General features: G+C 69.0%; 9 protein-coding genes across 9 annotated transcripts; 2 read left to right on the forward strand and 7 right to left on the reverse strand.

Moving 5' to 3' along the window:
- Positions 1-129: 129 nt before the first annotated feature.
- V1510DRAFT_442293 (Alpha/Beta hydrolase protein) lies at positions 130-2,328 on the reverse strand (the record flags this gene model as incomplete). The annotated part of the gene is made up of 2 exons (XM_066935646.1): positions 130-2,043; positions 2,074-2,328. 2 exons carry the CDS (start codon positions 2,326-2,328, stop codon positions 130-132), a joined length of 2,169 nt encoding a protein of 722 aa, XP_066790235.1.
- An 894-nt stretch (positions 2,329-3,222) lies between these two features.
- V1510DRAFT_412980 (6-phosphofructo-2-kinase-domain-containing protein) lies at positions 3,223-4,872 on the reverse strand. The gene is made up of 3 exons (XM_066933170.1): positions 4,540-4,872; positions 4,465-4,508; positions 3,223-4,433 (listed from the first exon to the last, which is right to left on the reverse strand). The coding sequence occupies exons 1-3, from the start codon at positions 4,587-4,589 to the stop codon at positions 3,250-3,252; spliced, it is 1,278 nt and encodes a 425-aa protein (XP_066790236.1). The 5' UTR covers positions 4,590-4,872; the 3' UTR covers positions 3,223-3,249.
- Positions 4,873-5,579: 707 nt separating this feature from the next.
- On the reverse strand, positions 5,580-6,572 carry V1510DRAFT_349172 (3-oxo-5-alpha-steroid 4-dehydrogenase-domain-containing protein; the record flags this gene model as incomplete). The annotated part of the gene is made up of 2 exons (XM_066930843.1): positions 5,580-5,969; positions 6,201-6,572. Coding segments are annotated over 2 exons (762 nt in total), but the record flags the coding sequence as incomplete, so codon positions are not given.
- A 1,121-nt stretch (positions 6,573-7,693) lies between these two features.
- Positions 7,694-9,958, reverse strand: V1510DRAFT_401788 (uncharacterized protein; the record flags this gene model as incomplete). The annotated part of the gene is made up of 1 exon (XM_066932052.1): positions 7,694-9,958. One exon carries the CDS (start codon positions 9,956-9,958, stop codon positions 7,694-7,696), a length of 2,265 nt encoding a protein of 754 aa, XP_066790238.1.
- A 738-nt stretch (positions 9,959-10,696) lies between these two features.
- On the reverse strand, positions 10,697-11,351 carry V1510DRAFT_412987 (uncharacterized protein). The gene has a single exon (XM_066933171.1). The coding sequence runs from the start codon at positions 11,328-11,330 to the stop codon at positions 10,920-10,922; it is 411 nt and encodes a 136-aa protein (XP_066790239.1). The 5' UTR covers positions 11,331-11,351; the 3' UTR covers positions 10,697-10,919.
- A 189-nt stretch (positions 11,352-11,540) lies between these two features.
- V1510DRAFT_412990 (uncharacterized protein) lies at positions 11,541-13,416 on the forward strand. Its single transcript, XM_066933172.1, has one exon. It carries the CDS (start codon positions 11,798-11,800, stop codon positions 13,148-13,150), a length of 1,353 nt encoding a protein of 450 aa, XP_066790240.1. The 5' UTR covers positions 11,541-11,797; the 3' UTR covers positions 13,151-13,416.
- A 239-nt stretch (positions 13,417-13,655) lies between these two features.
- V1510DRAFT_412993 (uncharacterized protein) lies at positions 13,656-14,459 on the forward strand. The gene has a single exon (XM_066933173.1). The coding sequence runs from the start codon at positions 13,787-13,789 to the stop codon at positions 14,444-14,446; it is 660 nt and encodes a 219-aa protein (XP_066790241.1). The 5' UTR covers positions 13,656-13,786; the 3' UTR covers positions 14,447-14,459.
- On the reverse strand, positions 14,399-16,460 carry V1510DRAFT_412994 (P-loop containing nucleoside triphosphate hydrolase protein). The gene is made up of 3 exons (XM_066933174.1): positions 15,180-16,460; positions 14,686-14,832; positions 14,399-14,654 (listed from the first exon to the last, which is right to left on the reverse strand). The coding sequence occupies exons 1-3, from the start codon at positions 16,293-16,295 to the stop codon at positions 14,457-14,459; spliced, it is 1,461 nt and encodes a 486-aa protein (XP_066790242.1). The 5' UTR covers positions 16,296-16,460; the 3' UTR covers positions 14,399-14,456.
- An 871-nt stretch (positions 16,461-17,331) lies between these two features.
- Positions 17,332-19,344, reverse strand: V1510DRAFT_428934 (amidase signature domain-containing protein; the record flags this gene model as incomplete). Its single annotated transcript, XM_066935293.1, has 2 exons — positions 17,332-18,991; positions 19,313-19,344. The coding sequence occupies 2 exons, from the start codon at positions 19,342-19,344 to the stop codon at positions 17,356-17,358; spliced, it is 1,668 nt and encodes a 555-aa protein (XP_066790243.1). The 3' UTR covers positions 17,332-17,355.
- Between the last annotated feature and the right edge of the window lie 24 nt (positions 19,345-19,368).

Raw genomic sequence — 19,368 nt, forward strand, 5'->3', positions numbered from 1 at the left:
CACGTGATGCGTGTGTATTGTTCCTACGAGCCTGCACGCGCCGCGGACAGCTTGCGGCTATATGCGCATGTCGGGCCGGCATGCATATAGCCGCCGCACGCCGCCGCACGCCGCCGCACGCCGTGCGGCTCACGCGTCGCCCTCCGGCACCGGGTGCGCCGGCGCCGCGCGCGGCTCGCTGGCGCCCAGCGACCGCACGATCGTGTGTCGGCGCCGCGATATGAGGTCGCCCTCGGCCACCACAGACGCCTTGCCGTCCCAGGACTTTTGGCGGCGGCGGCGACGACGGGGCTCGGGTAGCGCTTCGCCCTCCACATCCACCGCGTCTTCCTGGTCGGTGCCCGAGCCGGACGACAGGCGCAGCGGCGACGGCCGGTCCTCGGGCCGCGTCGGGCTCGCGCGCACCTCGGACGCCGAGCGCACGCTGGCGCTCACGCTGCGTGCCGGGCTCGAAAACTCGATCGGCCGGTCGTCCGGATCAAGGTCGTCCACGGCCTCGTCCTCCGAGCTCATCGAGAAGCCGTCCGAGTCCGAGTCGTAGGCGACTTCGCGCACGGGCGCAAGCAGCCAGTCGAGGTCGACCTGGGCCAGCACGGCCACCGCCGCCCGGCGGAGCCCGGTCGGCGGCTTCTTCCGGGGCTCGCGGCGCCGGGCCGCGCGGTGAGCCACGGCCGCCAGCGGCACCGGCAGCGGTGGCGGGTGGATCGGCGCCGCCAGCGCAAACGACCGCTCGATCCACACCCGCATGCGCGATATAGCCGCCGCGCCCTCGGGCAGAAACGCGGCCATCTGCATAAAGCCGTGGGACACGCCCTTGAGCAGCACAACCTCCACCGGGTCGTCGGCCGCGTCCGAGCGCGACATGGCCAGATTGCGGCGCCGCGCGGCCGCCGCCGCCTTGGCCTGTCGCAGCCGGCCGGCAAAAATGACGGTGTCGTCGACCAGCGGATCGACCTCGCCGCAGATGATGAACGTCCGCGGAAACTGCGCCAGCAGCTCCGACGGCGCGTTCGCCGGCGACAGCAGGTAGTCGGTCATAAAGTCGGGCTTCTTGTCGGGCCCGACGTAGAGGATGACCATGGCCCGCAGCATCTCGGGCGTGATGATCTTGTCGCTGAAGTACGAGACCCGTGACGTCATGGCCAGCTCGGTGCCGATGTGGGTTCGCGGCGCCGCGCCCTTGGTCGACGCCGACAGGTCCGCGTACGTGTTCTCCTTCGACCGCATGAGCGTGGCGCCGTGCAGGTCGGCCCGGGACTCCTGGCGGATCACGCGCAGCTGGTCGTCGGTCATCCACGACGTGAAGTTCAGGTCCAGCGCCGGATACGCCAGCACGAGCCCGGCCGGGACCGGGACCGGCTGGTCGTGCGTGAGCACACGCAGCACGAGCCCGGCCGCAAAGTTGCCGCCGGCCGAGTCGGCCACGACGCAGACCTGCGGCGGCACCGTGCCGCCCAGGCCGATGCACTGGCCGTTCGTGCGCATGATCTCGACGTAGGCCTCGAAGCACTCGTCCAGCGAGTACGGGTACGGGTGCTCCGGCGCCTTCTTGTAGTCGAGCGCCAGCACCGGCAGCCGGCCGCGCTTGGCCCAGTGCACGAGCTCGTCCTCGTGGTCGGCCGGGGACATGGACACAAAGCCGCCGCCGGGCAGGGAGAGCACCAGCCGGGTCTGCTGCCGGAGCTCGGCCCTGGTGCCGTCGAAGAACAGCACGGCCGCCACCGGGTCCGTGTACGTGCTCCCCGGCGGGCGCGCGATCCGGAGCGGCGTGCGCATGGCCACCCGCGGCAGCAGCAGCCGGTGGGCCAGGCCCAGGTACGGCGACGAGCCCTTTTCCCACGACACGCGCAGGTGTTCCGTCGTCAGCGTCGCGCGCACCTTGCGGACCTTCTCGTCGGCCTGGTCGGCGAACACCAGGTAGTACATCGAGAACACGATCGAGGCCACGTCGCGCAGCGCCTTGGGCTGCACCGGCATCGCCGTCCAGAACCCGGCGTCCAGCGCCGTCAGGATCCACGACGCGCGGTAGAAGTTGCGCGTGTACTGGCGTCAGCGCGCCCTGCCGGCACGTACCATGTTCTCCAGCGGCTCCGGCGCCTGCAGGTTGGCCAGCTTGTCGAAGTTCTTGAGCACGTAGAGGCCCGTGAGCGTCATCACGAGCACCTGCCAGGCCGACGTCCGCTCCGACAGCGCTCGGCTGAGACGCGCCATCCCCGGCGGGCCGTGCCGCGGACCGCGCACCAGGTAGACGAGCCAGAACACGCTCACGAGGATCACATGGACTTTCTTGATCTTCTTGCTCGGCCGTCCGAGCAGATGGTCGATCATTGCGGCTGCAGCCTCGGCCTGCCCCGGCCGCTTTTATCCCAACGCCGAACAACGCGCCGCACGATGACGTGGGGTTTGGGTGACGACGCTATCACATGCGTCTTCACATGACGCCCGCAGGAACGAGGAACAGCGCGCCAACGCGCGTCGGCCTGCTTCTCCGCACGGGGCGGTTCGGCGGGCCGAGGAGGGCGAGCGGCGGCTGTATGCGGCTATAAGCCGCACGCGGTGCGGCTCCGGCCGGGGTCGTTGCCGGCGCGGCGAGGCGGGCCGAGGAGGGCGAGCGGCGGCTATATGCGGCTATGAGCCGCATGCGATGCGGCTCCGCACGCGCCTGGTAGTGGGCAGCGCCGGCGTGCAGTCGGCCTCCGGCGGCGACTCCGTCGAGGTAGGCCCTGCGGGCGGCTCCGTACGCGCCTGGTAGTGGGCAGCGCCGGCGTGCAATCGGCCTCCGGCGGCGACTCTGTCGAGGTGGGCCCTACGGGCGGCTATGAGCCGCACCGCGTGCGGCTCCGTACGCGCCTGCTATAGGGCAGCGCCGGCGTGCAGAAGGCCTCCGGCGGCGACTCCGTCGAGGTGGGCCCTGCGGGCGGCTCCGTACGCGCCTGCTACAGGGCAGCGCCGGCGTGCAGAAGGCCTCCGGCGGCGACTCCGTCGAGGTGGGCCCTGCGGGCGGCTTCAGCGTGCAGCGGCCTGCGGGCGGCTATGAGCCGCACGAGGTGCGGCGCAGACGCGTGGCGCACCGCGTCGTGGCGGTGCAGCCTGCGCCTGGCTCATGGCCCGCAGGCGGCTGCGCGACGGCGCCGCACCCGGTGCGGCTCACCGCCGTCCCGCGCAGGCTGTCGCCAACGGCTCGGGCACCGCCGGCCTTCTCCGGCGCGGCCTACGGGCGTCCAGCAGTTATCTACTATCATTCCTAAGCTATTTCTTGCGGGACGACTGGCCCTTTTCGCGGTAGGTCGACACGGCCGGGATGTCCGCAGAGATGCGCGTGACCTCGGTGCCGTAGGCCTTGGGCTCGAGCTTGATGAGTGTGTGCAGCGGAACCTCCATCCACGGGCTCTGGTCCTGGCGCACATTCATGAAGTACGCGTAGATGCAGCGCAGGACGGCCTGGTGGGTGACGATGAGGATGTTCTCCTGGCGCTCAAGCTCCATGATGATGGGCTCCAGGCGGGTGACCACGTCGCGGTACGACTCGCCGCCGCGGTAGCGGTACTCGTACTTGTTGTTGTCGCGGGCGGCGTAGTCCTCCGGGAAGCGCTCCTCGATCTCGGCGTAGGTCATGCCGTCGCACTCGCCCGCGTCGAGCTCGTCCAGCGCCTTCCACGTCAGCTGGCGGTAGGGCAGGTACTTGGCGGTCTGGGCCGTGCGCTTGAGCGTCGACGTCCACACAGTGAGCTCGCGGTCGCCCACAGACTGCTTCACCAGCCGCGGCAGCTGGCGCGAGTACTCCTGGCCCCGCGCCGAGATGTCCGAGTCGCCGCCGATGCGGCCGAGCAGGTTGAACTCGGACTCGCCGTGGCGCGACAGCCAGATGCACCGCGGCTTGATGTGCAGGTTCATGAGGTAGTACACGATGCGCGACTCGAGGTACGACTGGATCCGGTTGATGATCACCTGCGAGCCCACGTTGATCAGCTTGACGTACGTCAGCTCGGGCTCCGTGATGGTCTCGTACACCTTCTCGTAGTTGCGGATCCGGTTGCGGAAGTCCAGCGCGGCCTGCTCGGGGTCCTGGCCGACGTAGTCCGGCGACGTCGTCTTGACGTCCATGATGTTGTGCATGATCAGGTCCTCGTCGTCGCACCAGCTCTCCACAAACATGGGCTCCACCGACCGCGCGCGGCAGATCTCGAGGATCCAGTCGCGCCGCTTGCGCGTCGTGTTGGTCGCGTCCAGGATGCCCACCACGCCCGCCTCGTGCTCAAACCACCGGAACATGTCGCCGATGGCCGCCTCCGCCGCGATCTTGCGCAGCCGCTCGCCCTCGGGGTTGCCCGCGTCGAAGAAGTCTGCCGTCGGGTGCGCCATCTCCTGCCGCCGGTAGTTGCCCACGTTGAAGCACTTGGCGTTGATCGACAGCCACGACAGGTACCGCACGACTGCCGTCAGCGCGCCCGCCGCCCTACTCACTCTTTTGCGCGATCAGCGACTTGCCGCGTGCCGGAAGGCCCACCCTGCCGTCAGCGAGCCCGCGCGCCCACCTACATGATCACGCAGATCCGGACGTTGTCCGTGTGGAAGCTGTAGCCGCCCATTCTGCGTCCTGGCCGTGCCTGCTCGCGGGTCCTTGGTCTGCGGCCTCTCGGCTGTTTGCTTCCGTGCGCCCTGCGGTCCAACCGCGCGCGTGGTCTGTGCTGGCTGCTCCTGCGCCGAGTACGCTCGTGCGCCTGAGGTCTCGCTGTCGTGTGCGCCTTGCGCTTGTGTGTGTGTGGCGCCGTCCGGTGCCGCTGGTTTTTCGTGATGGCACTTTTATGGCGGTGAGTTTCGGCACGAAAACCGGCCGGCACCCCCGCGCCGCCGCGCCGGCACGCGCCGCCCGGCCGGCTGCGGGCGCCGGGCGGCACCGGCGCGCGCGCCATCGGCGCGGCCGCCACCGGCGGTCTACGTGCGGGGCGCAGCCGCCGGCCCGCCTGCGCGGGCGCCGCCGGCGGCGCCCGCAGCGACTGCCGCGCCAGCGCGGCTGCCGTCGCGGCGGTTGCCCGACACTGCCAAGCGCCGTGGCGGCCTGACGCCCCGGTTCGGCTGCCGGCTATGGCGTGGGCGCCTGCGGTCCGGCGGCGCAGACGGTGGGGCGCCGGCGTGACGCCCCTCCGCACGGCCCCCCCGCCGACACCGGCGAGGGCGTCCGGCGGCGCCAGCCCGGCTGGCGGCCGCCGACGTCCAGCGGCCGCTGGCTGCCCAGACGACTCGGCAGCGGGGAACGACGGGCGAGACCCTGGTGCGCGCTAGGGCGCATCCATGCGAGTGCGTGCAGCGGACCGCGGCTGGGAAGCCCCATACGGCAGTGCGCGAGCCGGTTCGGGCTCGCGCGTGCAGGTGCGGGGCGCTAGTGGCGTACGCGGCATGGTCCCGCGTGGGCGAATGGCGCGAGGGCTGGCGAGATGTGTTGGGGCGCCGCGCCGCAGGGCGTGCGGCTCGAGCCGCAGGGCGTGCGGCGCGCTGCAGAGCATGCGACTTCATTATGTAATGTACAGGCCGCACGGGCGTCAGCCGCACACCGTGCGGCGCATGCCTCGCCGTCACTTGACGTACGGGATCAGGATGCGGCGGTGCTCCGGGTACTGCGCGCCGAACTCCTTGCGGTACATGTCGTGCTTGCGCACGGCCCGGCGCCACATGTGCAGCACGGACGCCGCCAGGAAGATCAGCGACGCGAACGAGCGCGTGATCAGAACCACGGTCGTCCAGGCCAGGATCTCGAAGAAGTAGTTCGGGCACGACACGAGGTCGAACCCGAACCCCCGCGGGATCCGCCGGCCAGACATGCCCAGCGGCGAGTAGTAGGTGGCCAGGGTCGCCGCGTTGCGCGCGGCCGCCGTGCGCGACCGCGCCGCGTGCATCAGCGACGCCGGCGACAGCTGCTGCCGGTACCGGCGGAGGGAGCGGGCCGCGGACGACGTCGGCGGCGTGAACGCCTGCTGGCCCGCGCTCCGCAGCGGGTACCGCCGCCGCAGGTTGGCCAGGATCAGGTGCGTCTCGAAGCTCGAGAGCTGGGCGAAGATCCAGATCGCCGCCAGGAAGTACAGCGACGACTCCTCCGTGTCGGAGCGGAACACGGGCGGGCCGGACGTCGACAGCAGCGACATGGACGCCGACTTGGCGGTCGACGCCGGCGACGCCGCGGCCGCGGCCGCCGCGGCCACCACCGCCGACGGGTAGTAGATGTAGTATCCCATGAAGCACCCGCACAGCACCCACCAGTGGAACACGTGCATGTACAGCGAGTACACCGAGACCGTGACCCGGTAGAAGACGTGCACAAACAGCGTCTCGAAGATGCGCTTGGCCAGGTGCAGCGTGATGAGCGTGAACGCCAGCACCTGCGACTCGGTGTGGTCAAACGGGATGCCGTAGACGGTCGTCTGCGCGTAGTAGCACAGCATGTGCACCAGCAGCGGCCCCGCGTACGCCGTCAGAAAGAGCGTCTTGCGCCGCATCTGTGGGCCAATGTCCTTGACAAACACGCGGGTGCCGTCCTGCATGTCGTACAGGTTCAGCGGCGACCGCGGATCAAGCACCTCCTTGGTCGACGCCAAGAACAGCTTCAGCCGTGACGCCGACAGCTTGGTCGAGCTCTCGATCTCTGTCACCAGGTCGTCGACGGACGCCTCCTCGCGGTCGAGCTCGATCACATTGGGCAGGTTCGAGATCGGCAGCTTGGGCGTCTTGGGCTGTTTGAGGAAGAGGAGGACCATGGGCTGCGGGTTAGCGCTGCTGCTCGTGCCCGACGGCTCAGCCGGATTGCGCCAGACAATCCGTCGCTAGCGGGCGCGGGCGGCGGTGCTGGCGCGGTCTGCCGACGGTCTGGCGGCGGTTTGGTGGCGGCCAAGCGGCAGGCCAAGCGGCAGGCCGGAGCCGGAGCGCCGCCATCCACGGAGCGCGTGCGCGCGCCTGCGCCGCCAGCCGGCCACCGCCGCTGCCGCCCATCCCGCCCGCCCCGCCGCCGGCTGCAGGCCACGCACGGCGTTGCCGACCCGCGTTGCCGTTGCCGCCGTTTGCCGCCCCACGCCTGCGCCATCTTCACACTCACCTCAATCAACCGGAAAGGCTCACACTCTCTCGTGCGCGCACCCCGGCCTTGTCGTAAACAGTCTCGGGCCCGTCCGAGTTGTTTCAGCGCGTTCGCAGCTGTGCGGCGAGCGCGGGGTGGAAATAAGTCTCGTGGATATCTTTGTCGAGGTCTGAAAGATTGCTGCCGGCAAGGTTGACCATCCCTGGCCAGTCCCTACGCGCCCAACCTGACGCAGTTCCTACGCTTTTTGCCGCCTGCGCGCCTGCGGCTGCGCTCAGGGCCACCGCGCCGGCGGCGGCGACAGCTGGCTGCTGCGGCTATATGCGGCTATATGCGGCAGCGGCTGGGCGGCTATATGCGGCTACATGGGTGGCCTAAGCGAGCCCCCGGTGGCGGCGGTGGCTTCGGCGGCGGCTTCGGCGGCGGCATTGGGCGCCAGCGGTACCCCGCGGGCAGCCGCCCTGGGGGAGGCCGGCACGCCCCGGTCGAGCATATAGCCGCCGTCGGCCCGCTCACGGGCGCTACAGCGGCTATATGCGGCTACATGCCTGTGCGGCTACTTGCGATCGGATCGATGACATACTTCATTGCATTGCGTAGACGTGCTCGAATGTGCGTGTTCGTGGGCTACTCAGCCTTCCGGGTCGAGATGGGCCGCAGACAGTCAACCTCCTCGACGTAGCGGATCAGGTCGTTGATGTTCTTGATCAGGTCAAAGCACACGCCGGCCAGCCGCTGGCGGAAGCCGCGGTCGGTCTCAGGCACGGGCTGGCGCGCGGCGACCAGACTGGCGATCTTGTCGTGGATGGCCTCGACGCGCGAGCAGCACTCGCCGAGGTCGCGCACCGTCCACTCGGCGCGCTCCTGGAACGCGCCGTTGGCCGTCGGGTCGCTCGAGTTCTCCTTGTCGGCCTGCGCCGAGCGCATGGTCTCCTCGGCCTTGGAGAAGATCGAGAACGAGGCCTGGAAGACGTCGACGGTGAGCGGGCTCAGCGCCGGCAGGACCGCCGGGAGCTCCTTGGGGTCCTTGAGGTGGCCGAGCAGACCCTGCAGGTTCGACAGCAGCCCCTCCGTGTTGTACTCGAGGTACTCCTTGAGGTGCTGGAACTCGGCCGCGCCGTACTCGTTGGCGAGCGCGAGCTTGCGGGCCTGCGGATCCGGCGGCGGGACGTTGCCGGCGTCGGCAAGCGCCGCGCGCGCGGGCCGCACGCCCGCAAGCCGCGCTAGATCGAGCACGGGCGCGGCCAGGTTGAGCACGATCGTGTCGAGGATGGCGACAGGCACGAGCCCGTCCGCGCCGGCGTAGTTCTTGCACGCCGTGATCAGGTTGTTGGTCGCGATCGAGACCGCCGTCTTGAGCCGGCTGGCGTCGGTCACGTCGGCCGCGTCGGCCTCGGCGACGAGGTCGCGCGTCGACAGCACAATCGCCTGCGCCAGGTCGAGCACCGAGTCCGTGCCTGCTGCGCGCCCGCGCAGGAAGCCGTCGACCGAGGCCTGGAACTCGGCCAGGGTGGCCGCCGCAATCGCGCCGTCGGCCGAGACCGCGCCGGACGGCGGCGGGGGCGCGCGGACGGGGGCTCGCGCCGCCCGCGCCTCAGCCTGCGCGGCCGCCAGGTCGGCGCGCAGCCGGCCGAGCGTGGCCGCGTGCGTGGCCTCGCCCGCAGCAAGCTCGCGCAGCTCGCCGACGAGCCCGGCCGCCTGCGCGCGCGCGTCGTGCGCGCGCTGCTGCTCGGTGGCTAGCTCGGCCCGGGCGGTCGCCAGCTCAGCCCGCAGCGCGTCGTGCTCGGCCGTGTTGACGCTCGCACCGGACGCGCGAATGCGCTCCTGCTGCTGCCGGCTGGTCGCCCGCAGCGTCTCGATGGCGCCCTCCATGGCGTCCACCTCGGCCTGCAGCTTTTTGGTGCCCGTCCGCAGCCGGGCGAGCTCGTCCTCGGCCGCGGCCAGCTCCTGCCGGGCCTGAGCCTTGCTCTCGAGGAGCTCCTGATTGAGCGCGTCGACCGTGAGCCGGCCGTCGGCCCGCACGCGCTCGAGCTCGGCTGCCAGCTCGGCCGCACGCGTCTCGGCCGCGGCCGCCCGGCTCTTGGCCGCCTCCGCGCGGCCGTGCGCCGCCGCCGCCCGGCCCTCGGCCGCGTTCGCGCGCTCGCCCGCGCGCTCCACCGCCCGCACTCCCGCCTCGGCCGACTCGGACGACCGCGACGACATGCGCGACAGCTCGCGCCGGTGCTGCGCCGACACCGCCGACGCCGCCGACAGCCGGCCGTACGCGCTCGAGATCGACGTCGGTGACGCCACCGCCGACGGCGCCCGCGGCTCGCCCACGTTCGCCTTGAGCGGCACCAGCGTCACGCTGTCGGCCTTCTTTTGGTACGCGGCCAGCGCCGGGTCGCGCGGCGCCTGCTCCTCGTCCTCGTCCTCGGACGAGCCATCGCGCTCGACCATGGTCGACTTGACAGGCACAACCGTGCCCGTCTGCAGCGTCTTGGTCGCCGGCCGCTCGTCGACCGAGAACTGCGGGAACCGCCGGACCAGCTCGCAGAACACGTCTGTGGATAGGTCCCGGAACTTGTGGATCGGCAGCGTCGACAGCTTCTCGCGCGCCTGGTTGCGCTTCGGGTGGAATGCGTCCTGCGGCGGCAGGAACGGAGCGGCGACCGCCGTGCGGTCGCCGCCCGCCAGAAGCTGGCGCCGCTCCAGCTCGTCGTGGATGTCCGTCGAGAGCTCGATGAACGGGATCCGCGGCAGCCGCTCCAGTTTCTCGCGCGCCTTTGTCTGCCGCGGCGAGTTTGGCGGCAGTGCGGCCTCAGGCCTGATCTGTAAGAATTCCGAGAGCGCCGTGTAATGCGATCCGAGAACCGCCTCGAACCCGCCGACGTCCATGTCCGTGGCCGCCATCGTGCCTGCCTTTGCCGACGCCTGCGCCGTCTGTGCGCCCGTCTCGGTCCGCTGCTCTGCGCGCGCCAGTCCCCTGGCTCGCACGGGCTGCCTCTGAGTGTGTACGCCGCTCGCGCTGCGTTCCGGGCCGGAGGGAATGAATGGTGAGTCGTGAGATGCCGGCGGCTTTGTTATGGCCGTCGCTTTTTGGCCCAAGTGCAGTGACATTTCGCGTTTGGGGTGGCAAGTGTCGCGTGGCATGTCACTTGTGTGTCCGCGTCTCGCCGCCCCTGGCCACGTCGCTGCGCCGCCTCGGCGTCTGGCGCTGCCGCCGCCGCCCGTGCGGCTCAGGCGCCTCTGGCCAGGGGCCGCGTCAACGGCGACGCTGCCCCGCAGAGTGCACGCTGCGGGATCCACCCCACGCTGCTCGCCAGCTGAATGCCGGCCGCGACGCCGACCGCGTCGCGTCGCGGCGGCCGGTCCGCCACGCCCGCCGCGCGCTGCCCGCGCTGTGTGCGCCGCCCTCGCTGCCCTCGCTGCCCGCTATGCTTGTGCGACACTGTGTCGCAGCAACCGCGCCAACTCACGCTAACGCGTTTGAATGCAAGCTTGTGCATAATGCATGCACCTCCTGCATACGCAGGCGTACGTCTGCGACAGCGCCCCGCCAGGTTTGCGCGCGGGCGCTCAAGCGCGGTAGATCAGTGCGGCCGATCTGCCGCCGTGCGGCAGCGGCACAGACGGCACGCGAAGGTGCAGGCGAGGGTGCTGCGGTCGGCATTGCAGCTCGCTGGCCGCGTCGCTGGCCGCGCCTGGGTGCCGTCTGCAGCAGGTCCCGATCGGGCGACGCGGCGCGCAGTGAACAAGTTCTGGCACAGCGCGTGCATACAGCCGCCGCTAGTCGTCGTGCGGCGCGCACTTCAGGTGTGCAGCCACGCTCCAGCCCGCGGCTGCGGCTGACATGCTCGCTGGAATTTATTGGCTAAGGTTCCGGGGCGCGCGTCTGGGGCGCCGCGCAGGTGAACAGCGTCAACGAGCAGCCGTAGGCGGCCAGAACGTGGCTGGCCAGCATGGCTGGTACGGATGCGACCGCCAGGAGCGCGACCATGACATATGAGACCACGGTTTGGCGCGCGATCGCGTTCAGCTGCACGACAAACACGTACTGCGCGAGCGCCTTGGTCTGCCAGTCGGCGACGACCTCGTCAAACGGTTTGTACAACAGGGCCACCGGTATGACCATGAGCGCCATGAAAGGGACCACAAAGAGGGCGTAGTTGCGTAGCTCGCGCAGGGCCTCTACCAGCACGCCCCGCGTGACAGCGGTCTCAAGCCAGGCGAGCACGCGGCGCGGAGACTGCGCCCGGGCGGCCATGGTGTGTTGCGCGGCCATGGGGGGTCGCGCGGCCAGGCAATGGAGGTTGACGCAGGAGGGGTTTTCGGCCGTCGGCCTGGGACGACGGCCACTGCTGCGCCGCAGCCGCCCGGCCGGTGGCGGCGCGCCACAGGGCGCGCGGGCGGTGCGGACTGGGTCCGGAGGCCACCCGGACCGGAGGCGCGTGCAGACGCCACCAGCGCCACGATGGAGCCAAGTGCCCGGCGCGGCTAGTCCAGGCCGTGCGACAGGGTTCCAGCATGCGCAGATGCCCAACCCGGGCTAGCTTCGGACATGGCCATACGCAAACTCAAAGCACGGACGGGACGACAGATAAAGGCCGGCGGGCGGGAAAGCGAACACTGGGCGCTAGCGCCGGCGGGCAGCCTGAGGCGCCGAAAACAGACGGCCGATAGGCGAGCGTAAACTCAGATAGAGCCCGGGAGTTTTTATAAGCACGTCTCTGCCGGGAGTGACGACACACAATGACGGCAGACAAACGGACAGTGTACTTTGGCACAGCGGTGCATTCGACCGCGCGCTCGACCATGGCGGTCGTGCCCCGCGTGGCGATCGGCGTCGACGCCGGCACGATCGCCTGGATGGACACCGAGGCTGCGGACGGCGCGGCGGCCGCGGCGGCCCATGACTGGGCCGGTGCCGCCGTCGTCACGGCCAGCCCCGGCGAGTTCTTCGCGCCGGGCTTCCTGGACACGCACATCCATGCATCGCAGTACCCCAATGTCGGACTGTTTGGCAAGACGACGCTGCTGGACTGGCTCGAGACATACACGTTCCCGCTCGAATCGTCGTTCAAGGATGTGGCCGTGGCCAAGAACGTCTACCCGCGGGTGATTGCGCGCACGCTGAGCCACGGAACGACGACGGCGTCGTACTACGCGACCGTGCATGCGGATGCGACCAACGTGCTGGCCGATTTGGCGCTGGCCGCCGGCCAGCGCGCGTTCGTCGGCCGCTGCTGCATGGACGCCAACTCGCCGGCGTTTTACTGCGACGAGACGGTCGAAGCTGCGCAGGAGGCCACCAAGGCCGTGGTGGACCACATCGCGGCCATCGACCCGGACCACGCGCTTGTGTGCCCGATCCTGACGCCGCGTTTCGCCATCAGCTGCACGCGCGAGCTCATGACATGGCTCGGCGCGTTTTCGCGCGAGCACAAGCTGCCGGTCCAGACCCACGTCTCGGAGAACAAGGACGAGATCGCGTTCACGGCCAAGCTGCACCCGTACGCCGACTCGTACACTGGAGTGTACGACGCCTGCGGTCTGCTCCACGACCGCACGATCCTGGCCCACGCCGTGCACCTCTCGGACGACGAGCGCGCGCTGGTGGCCGCCCGCGGAGCCGGTGTCTCGCACTGCCCGATCTCGAACTCGTCCATCACGTCCGGCGAGGCCCGCGTCAAGTGGCTGCTCGATGGCGGCGTCAAGGTCGGTCTTGGCACCGACGTCTCGGGCGGCTACTCGCCGTCAATCCTGGCCGTCGCGCGCCAGGCGCTGCTGGTCTCGCGCCACCTGGCCATGAAGGGCGACGACTACCACAAGCTCTCGCTCGACGAGGTCTTCTTCCTGGCGACGCTGGGCGGCGCCCAGGTCTGCGGTCTTGAGGACAAGGTCGGCAACTTTGTGCCGGGCAAGCGCTGGGACGCCCAGCTTATCTCGCTCGTGCGTCCGGGCTCGCCGGTCGACCTGTTCCCGGGCGAAGCCGAGCGGTTGGACGACATGGTGGCCAAGTGGTTCTTCAACGGCGACGACCGCAATGTGTCCAAGGTTTGGGTGGACGGCCGGCTGGTGGCGGGCGCCGACTCGGGCTTGTGATGTACATAGAGCTGCTGCGGCGGCAATACATGAATAATGGAACGACTGTGGTTGGCTGCGACGGCGGGTGAGAAGTGATCTGGGTTACGCGGCCGCGGGTTACGTCGTACGCCGTACCGATCGTACTGTTGCACAGACATCGTAGACAAGTTGGTGTGTAACCCGGCGTCTGTGACCTGTGCTACCTCGACCTGCGACCGGCCCTGGTCTCCGGGGACTCGCGAACGGCCGGGTCGTAACCCGAGACCCGACCCGCCACCGGCCGCGAACTGACCCGTTGCCGACCCGCGATCCGCGACCAAGACGGGCGACCCGCTACCCAAGACCCGCGACTTGCGACCCGCGACCCGCGACCCGTGACTCGCGACCCGCGCTCAAGACCCGCGACCCGCGACTTGCGACTTGCGACCCGCGACCCGTGACTTGCGACCCGCAAACTAGCTTGACCCCACGACCCCTGACCCCTGAAACCCGTCCACGCCGCACGTCCGCGCCGCACCACGACGTCTCGGCCGCAACGGCCGGGCGTCACACGGCGCCCTGCGCCGGCAATGTGCCGCGCATGGTCGCACTCTCGCGGTTGTCGCGCTTCCGTCGCTATAAAGCTCGGCCGCCAGTCCTCTGCCGACAACCAAGATGATCTCCGTCGTTCTCGTTCTCGTCCTTGTCGCCGGCTGGCCGGCGGCGCTCGCTCACTCGTGGATCGACTCGCTACAAGTGACCGCCGACAACGGCACGGTGACGTCGACAGGCTATATCCGCAGCTACAGCGGCCACTACGACGACCTCGAGACGTACCATCTCATGAACCCGAACGGATCAACGCCGCTATGCATGGAGTCTCAGCGCACGGCCAATTACTCGGCCGAGTATCCGATGCTGGTCGCCCGGCCCGGTGACAACGTCACTGCTTCGTACGAGGAAAACGGCCACGTCACAGTCGACAAGCTCGAGACCGACATGAAGGCCCATCCCGGATCTTATGCGTGGTTCTGGTCGCCGACGCCCGACACCGAAGTCGGCGACTTCGGCGCAGTCCTGGACGGGTCGGCGGATGTCGTGGTGGGCCCGTGCTCGTTCGACGACGGCCGCTGCGCGGTTTCGAGCGACAACAGCCTCGGCCGCACCAAGAGTGCGTGCCACAGCTACTTCACTGTCCCCGATGTAAACGTCTCCGGCGTCTACAGCTTTGTGTGGCTGTGGCATTTCCCGAAGATCCCGCGCACGATCGCAGGTGCGCCGCTCGAGTACTACTCGTCGTGCATGGATATCCAGATCGACGTCGATAGCAATTGATCTATGTACACTATGCTCTCCGCACGCCGGCCGCGCGGTACTCCTCGTAAAACTTGAGCATCTCGGGCGTGATGGTACGCGTGAGCGCAGCAAGCGCCTGCTCAAAGTGCCGCAGCGCGATGCATGGGCTGTCGATGTCCTCGTTCATGGCGTAGATGCCAGCCTCCTGGCAGACCGAGACAATCTCGGCGCCGGAACAGCCGTCGGTCTGGCGTTAGCTGAGCCGCACGGGTACCTACCCTCTTGGCGAGATCCTCGATGTCGACCTCGTCCGCGACGGCCATTTTGCTGAACCGGATCTTGAAGATCTGTCGCCGAGCGGCAAGGTCCGGGGGGCCGACGTAGAGCAGCCGATCCAGTCGTCCGGGACGCATGAGTGCCGAGTCCTGCGGTCAGCACTGTGGCGATGCAGGCGGCGCAGCAAGCCTTCAGCCAGTCAGCCGCACTCTGTGCGGCTCAAGCCGCATGTGCCCGCTGCCCTCAGGGGTACCCTCGACGGGCCGCCACCTGAGGCTCAGCAGTGGCCGTGCAACAGTCTCCGACGGCGGTCGAAGGTAGGGCCCCTGAGCAGCCAGCCGCGCGGCGTGCGGCTCATAGCCGCAGCGCGTATAGCAGGCTTCCGCAGGGCACCCCCGACGCACTCGCCGCCGGAGGCTCGCCCGTCGCGGCGCAACAGCCTCCAGCCGCATGAAAGAGCGTGGGCTCTGTGGGCAGGACTCCACGGACAACTTACAATAATCTCCGGCCGATTCGTGGCGGCAACCACAATGACGTTGCCCAGGGCCTCGATACCGTCCATCTCGTTCAGCAGACTCGTCAGGACGCGGTCACCGCCAGACTCGCCGTGACCGCGGGCTGTGCTCAGCGCGTCGATTTCGTCGAAGAATATGATGCTCGGGCTGGCGTTGCGCGCCTTCCGGAAGATCTCGCGCACACCGCGCTCAGACTCTCCCACGAACTTGTTGAACAGCTCCGGCCCCTTGACGGCCAGGAAATTGAGACCAGCCTCGGTCGCCAGCGCCTTGGCTGTCAGCGTCTTGGAGCAACCCGGCGGGCCGTAGAGCAGAATGCCCTTCGGCGGTGAGATGCCGAGCCGCTTGAATGCCTCGGGGTGGCTCAGCGGCCACTGCACGGCCTCTTTGAGCTTCTGTTTGACCTCTTCCTGGCCACCGATGTCGGTCCACTTGACCTTGGGCATCTCCAGAAAGATCTCGCGCATGGCGCTGGGCCGAACGCTGGCCAGGGCGGTCTCGACGTCGGCCAGCTCGACGACGAGCTCGTCGGGAGCGATGCCGGCGTCTGCGCCGCGCTCGATGGTACCCATGACGGCCTCGCGGCAGAGCGCGGCCAGGTCCGCGCCGACGAAGCCGTGCGTGCGCGCGCCGAGCCGATCGATCTCAGCCTCGGGCACGGCGTGGGGGATGCTGGTGAACTGCAGCCGCAGGATCTCGGTGCGTGCCTCGGCGTCGGGAATCTTGAGCTCGATCTCCTTGTCGAGGCGGCCGGGTCGGCGCAGAGACGGGTCGATGGACGCGATCCGGTTCGTGGCCGCAACCACGACGACCCGCGGCACCGCCTCGACCGGCGAGCTCGCGCTCAGCGAGTCAAAGAGCGTCAGCAGCGTCGATACCACACGGCCCTCGGCGCCGCCGGACTCGTCGCTGTCGCGGCGGGGCGCGATTGCGTCGATCTCGTCGATCACAATCACCGACGGCTGGTACGTCTTGGCCTCGTCGAAGATCTTGCGCAGCGCGTTCTCGCTGTCGCCGAGATACTTGCCGACGATGGAGGGGCCGGAGATGCGTAGGATGTGAGCGTCGGTCTCCTGCGAAACGGCTTTGAGGAGCATAGATTTGCCGACGCCGGGCGGACCGTGTAGCAGCACGCCGTGCGGCGGTGCGATGCCAAATCTCGCAAAGACCTCGGGCCGGTTGAGCGGCAGCTCGACCGTGCGCCGCACGAGCGCGATCTCCTTGGCCAGGCCGCCGACGCCGGCGTAGGCCGCGCCGGCCGGACCGCCGCCGCCGCGCTCGACCGTCAGCTTTGTGCCGGCCGTGAACCGATACAGCAGCGCTGGCTCGCCATCGTCGGCCTGCACACGGGCCACCCGCAGACCCGCCGTGGCCGCCGTGATCTTCTGGGCCGGGGCAACGAACTGCAGGTCCCGCAGCAGCCGGGTGATCTGATCGACGTCGAGCTCGCACTCCGCGGCCGCACTGACCGCGACCTGGGCGGCGTCCGGCACCGAGCTCCGCAGCTTCTCGATGCGCACACGGTCGCCGAGCAGCAGACCAGCCAGCTCGCGCAGGCCGCTGGAGATTTGCACAACTGTCGTCAGCGCCGTCAACGCAAAACTCACCGTCGCCGTCGCTGACGTCACCCTGGACGATCCGGCCGGCAGCACCGCGGTCGCCGACCTTCCAGACGCGGACGAGGTCGCCATTGGCCACGCCGCAGCGCTTGAGCACGGCGGCGTTGGCATGGATTTCGTTGTTCTTGCTCGGCGGACTCGGCCGCACGATGTACAGGGTCGTTGATTCCTTAGCGGACGGAGCCACTGCCGGCGCGGCCGCCGCCGACCCGGTGCCGGCAGCCCCAGAGGCCGCCGGCTTGGCGGCCGGGCCGGCCTTGGCCCGCGGCGGGTGGTTGTTGAGGTTCGCTTTTGCCGGCATCGATCTGGGGAGCGATGGCCGAAAATTCGACTTTTGAGCGGGCGTTACCCGGCGTGGGAGCGACACCTCGTGCGCAGACGCGCGCACATGCAGATACATGCAGGTCGGCGGGTATATGCAGGGCGGCGGTAATATGCCGACGGCACTGGGCGGCTACTCGGCGGCTACTCGGCGGCAATGCGCCACGGCACGCCACGCTGCGCCACTACACTCTCAGTCGTAACGTCGTGTATTCGTCTAGATCTCGTTCAGCAGCTTGTACTCAACGCCAATGTCCTTCAGCGCGTCAATCACCACGCCCATGCCCTTGAGCACCTTCTCCTCCTCCAGGCGGCCGCCCACAATCTGGACACCCACCGGCAGACCGTGCATCTTGTTGGCGTCGTAGTTGCGGTACGCGCCCTTGGCAAAGTAGTTGAGCTTCTTGGCGTCGAACGTCGGCGGCAGCGCGTCGAGCACGCGGTCGACCTTGGTCACGGGCAGCACACCGGCCGAGTGGTCGACCAGGTTGAACAGCGAGCAGTAGCCGACGGCGCCAAAGGCGTTGAACATGCCGTCGTGGGGCAGGGCGGGCGTGGCGTTGGGCACAGTCAGCAGGAAGTCGATCTCCGACTCCTTCCAGGCCTTGAAGAAGCGCGTGCGGTACGACTCGCGCTCCTGGACCAGGTCGTAGTGCTCGGTCATGGTCTTCTCGCCCCAGGTGCGGAGCAGGTCGGCGGTCACAGGGTCCTTCTTGAACTTGAGGAACAGCCAGGCCCAGACACGCTTGACCCAGCGCGGCAGCGAGGCCAGGAAGAAGAACTTGGTCACGGCCTTGTCGTACGGCTCGTAGGGCTGGATCTGGGTCTTGGCGGTCTTGCCGCCGTCCGAGACAACGATGTGGGTGGCGATGCGCAGCGCCTCGGCGGGCGACGGCGGCTCAAACTCGACGACCTCGTGGCCGGCCTTCTTCATGGCCTCGACGGCCAGCGACAGCGCGCGCGCGCACGCCGGCGACGGCGGGATGACGCCGTCGTCGGCCATGACGCCGATCTTGAGCTTGGGCGGCAGCTCGATCGTGCGCCACGGGATCGGGTGCACCGTGTAGTCGTAGTTCCACGGCTTCATGTCGATGATCGACTTGAACACGTACTCCAGGTCCTCGAACGAGCGGGTCATGGGCGAGTAGATGGACGTGATGCCGTCCTGGCCGCGCGTGGGCGACGTGTTGCCGGCACGGGGAATACGGCCGAACGACGACCGCACGGTGTAGACGCCCGAGAAGTGCGCGGGGATACGGACCGAGCCGGCGATGTCGGTACCCATGCCGACACGGCCACCGCCGTAGGCCAGCAGCGCGCCCTCGCCGCCGGTCGAGCCGCCGGGCGTGAAGCCCTTGACGTGCGGGTTCTCAGACCGGCCAAAGACGTTGTTGTACGACTCGTACGAGAGCAGCGTCATGGGAATGTTGGTCTTGGTGTACGGCAGCGCGCCGGCGTCGCGGAAGAGCGTCACCAGGGGAGCCTCCCAGGCCAGCGGCTTGAACGCGTGCATGGCAATGCCGAGCGTCGAGTCGAATCCCTTCATGGAGACCGTGTCCTTGAACGAGACGGGAAGACCGGCGAGGGGTCCCTTCTTGTTGCAGATCGCGGCCTGCTGCTCGGCCGACTTAAACATGATCTCGGTCAGGCAGTTGGTGGCGGCCTGGGCCTTGAGCGTCTGCTTGCCGTAGGCGTGCAGGACGTCAATGGGCTGCAGAACGCCGGTCTGGACCTCCTGGACGAGCTTGGCGACGGGCGTGCGCATGATGTCCTTCTCGGCCTCGGTGAGCGGCGTGCCATAGTCGGCCTGGAGCTCGGCGATGCGCTCCTCGCGCTCGGCCTGCTTGGCGGCACTGGACGTTAGCTATGGCTCGGTTGCGATTGGGGGCGACGGATTGGGTCCGGTCGATGGCAGGGCCGGGTCCGGAGCGTCCGTGTGTCGCGAGACGACCGGTCCGGTCACCGGTCCGTGCGCGCGGTCACCGGTCCGTGCGGCTGGTCCGGTTGAGTCCGGTCGCCAGTCCGGTCCGGTCCGTCGGTCACCCGTCCGGTCACAGCCGCCCCCGCGGTCGCACACGGGTCGACCCGGCACCGCGGCCGCCCGGCAACGGCCCCCCGACCGCCAGCGCCAGCCCCGCGGCCCACGGGCCCGCACGCGCGCTCTCAGAACTTACAGAACGCGCTTGTACTTGAAGTATCCAAACATGGTGAATTGCTATAGAACAGAAAC

The sequence above is a fragment of the Dipodascopsis tothii genome (genome assembly GCF_038497935.1).
Source record: "Dipodascopsis tothii strain CBS 759.85 unplaced genomic scaffold V1510scaffold_7, whole genome shotgun sequence".
In the NCBI taxonomy this organism is placed as follows: Eukaryota; Fungi; Ascomycota; class Lipomycetes; order Lipomycetales; family Lipomycetaceae; genus Neoaidaea; species Neoaidaea tothii.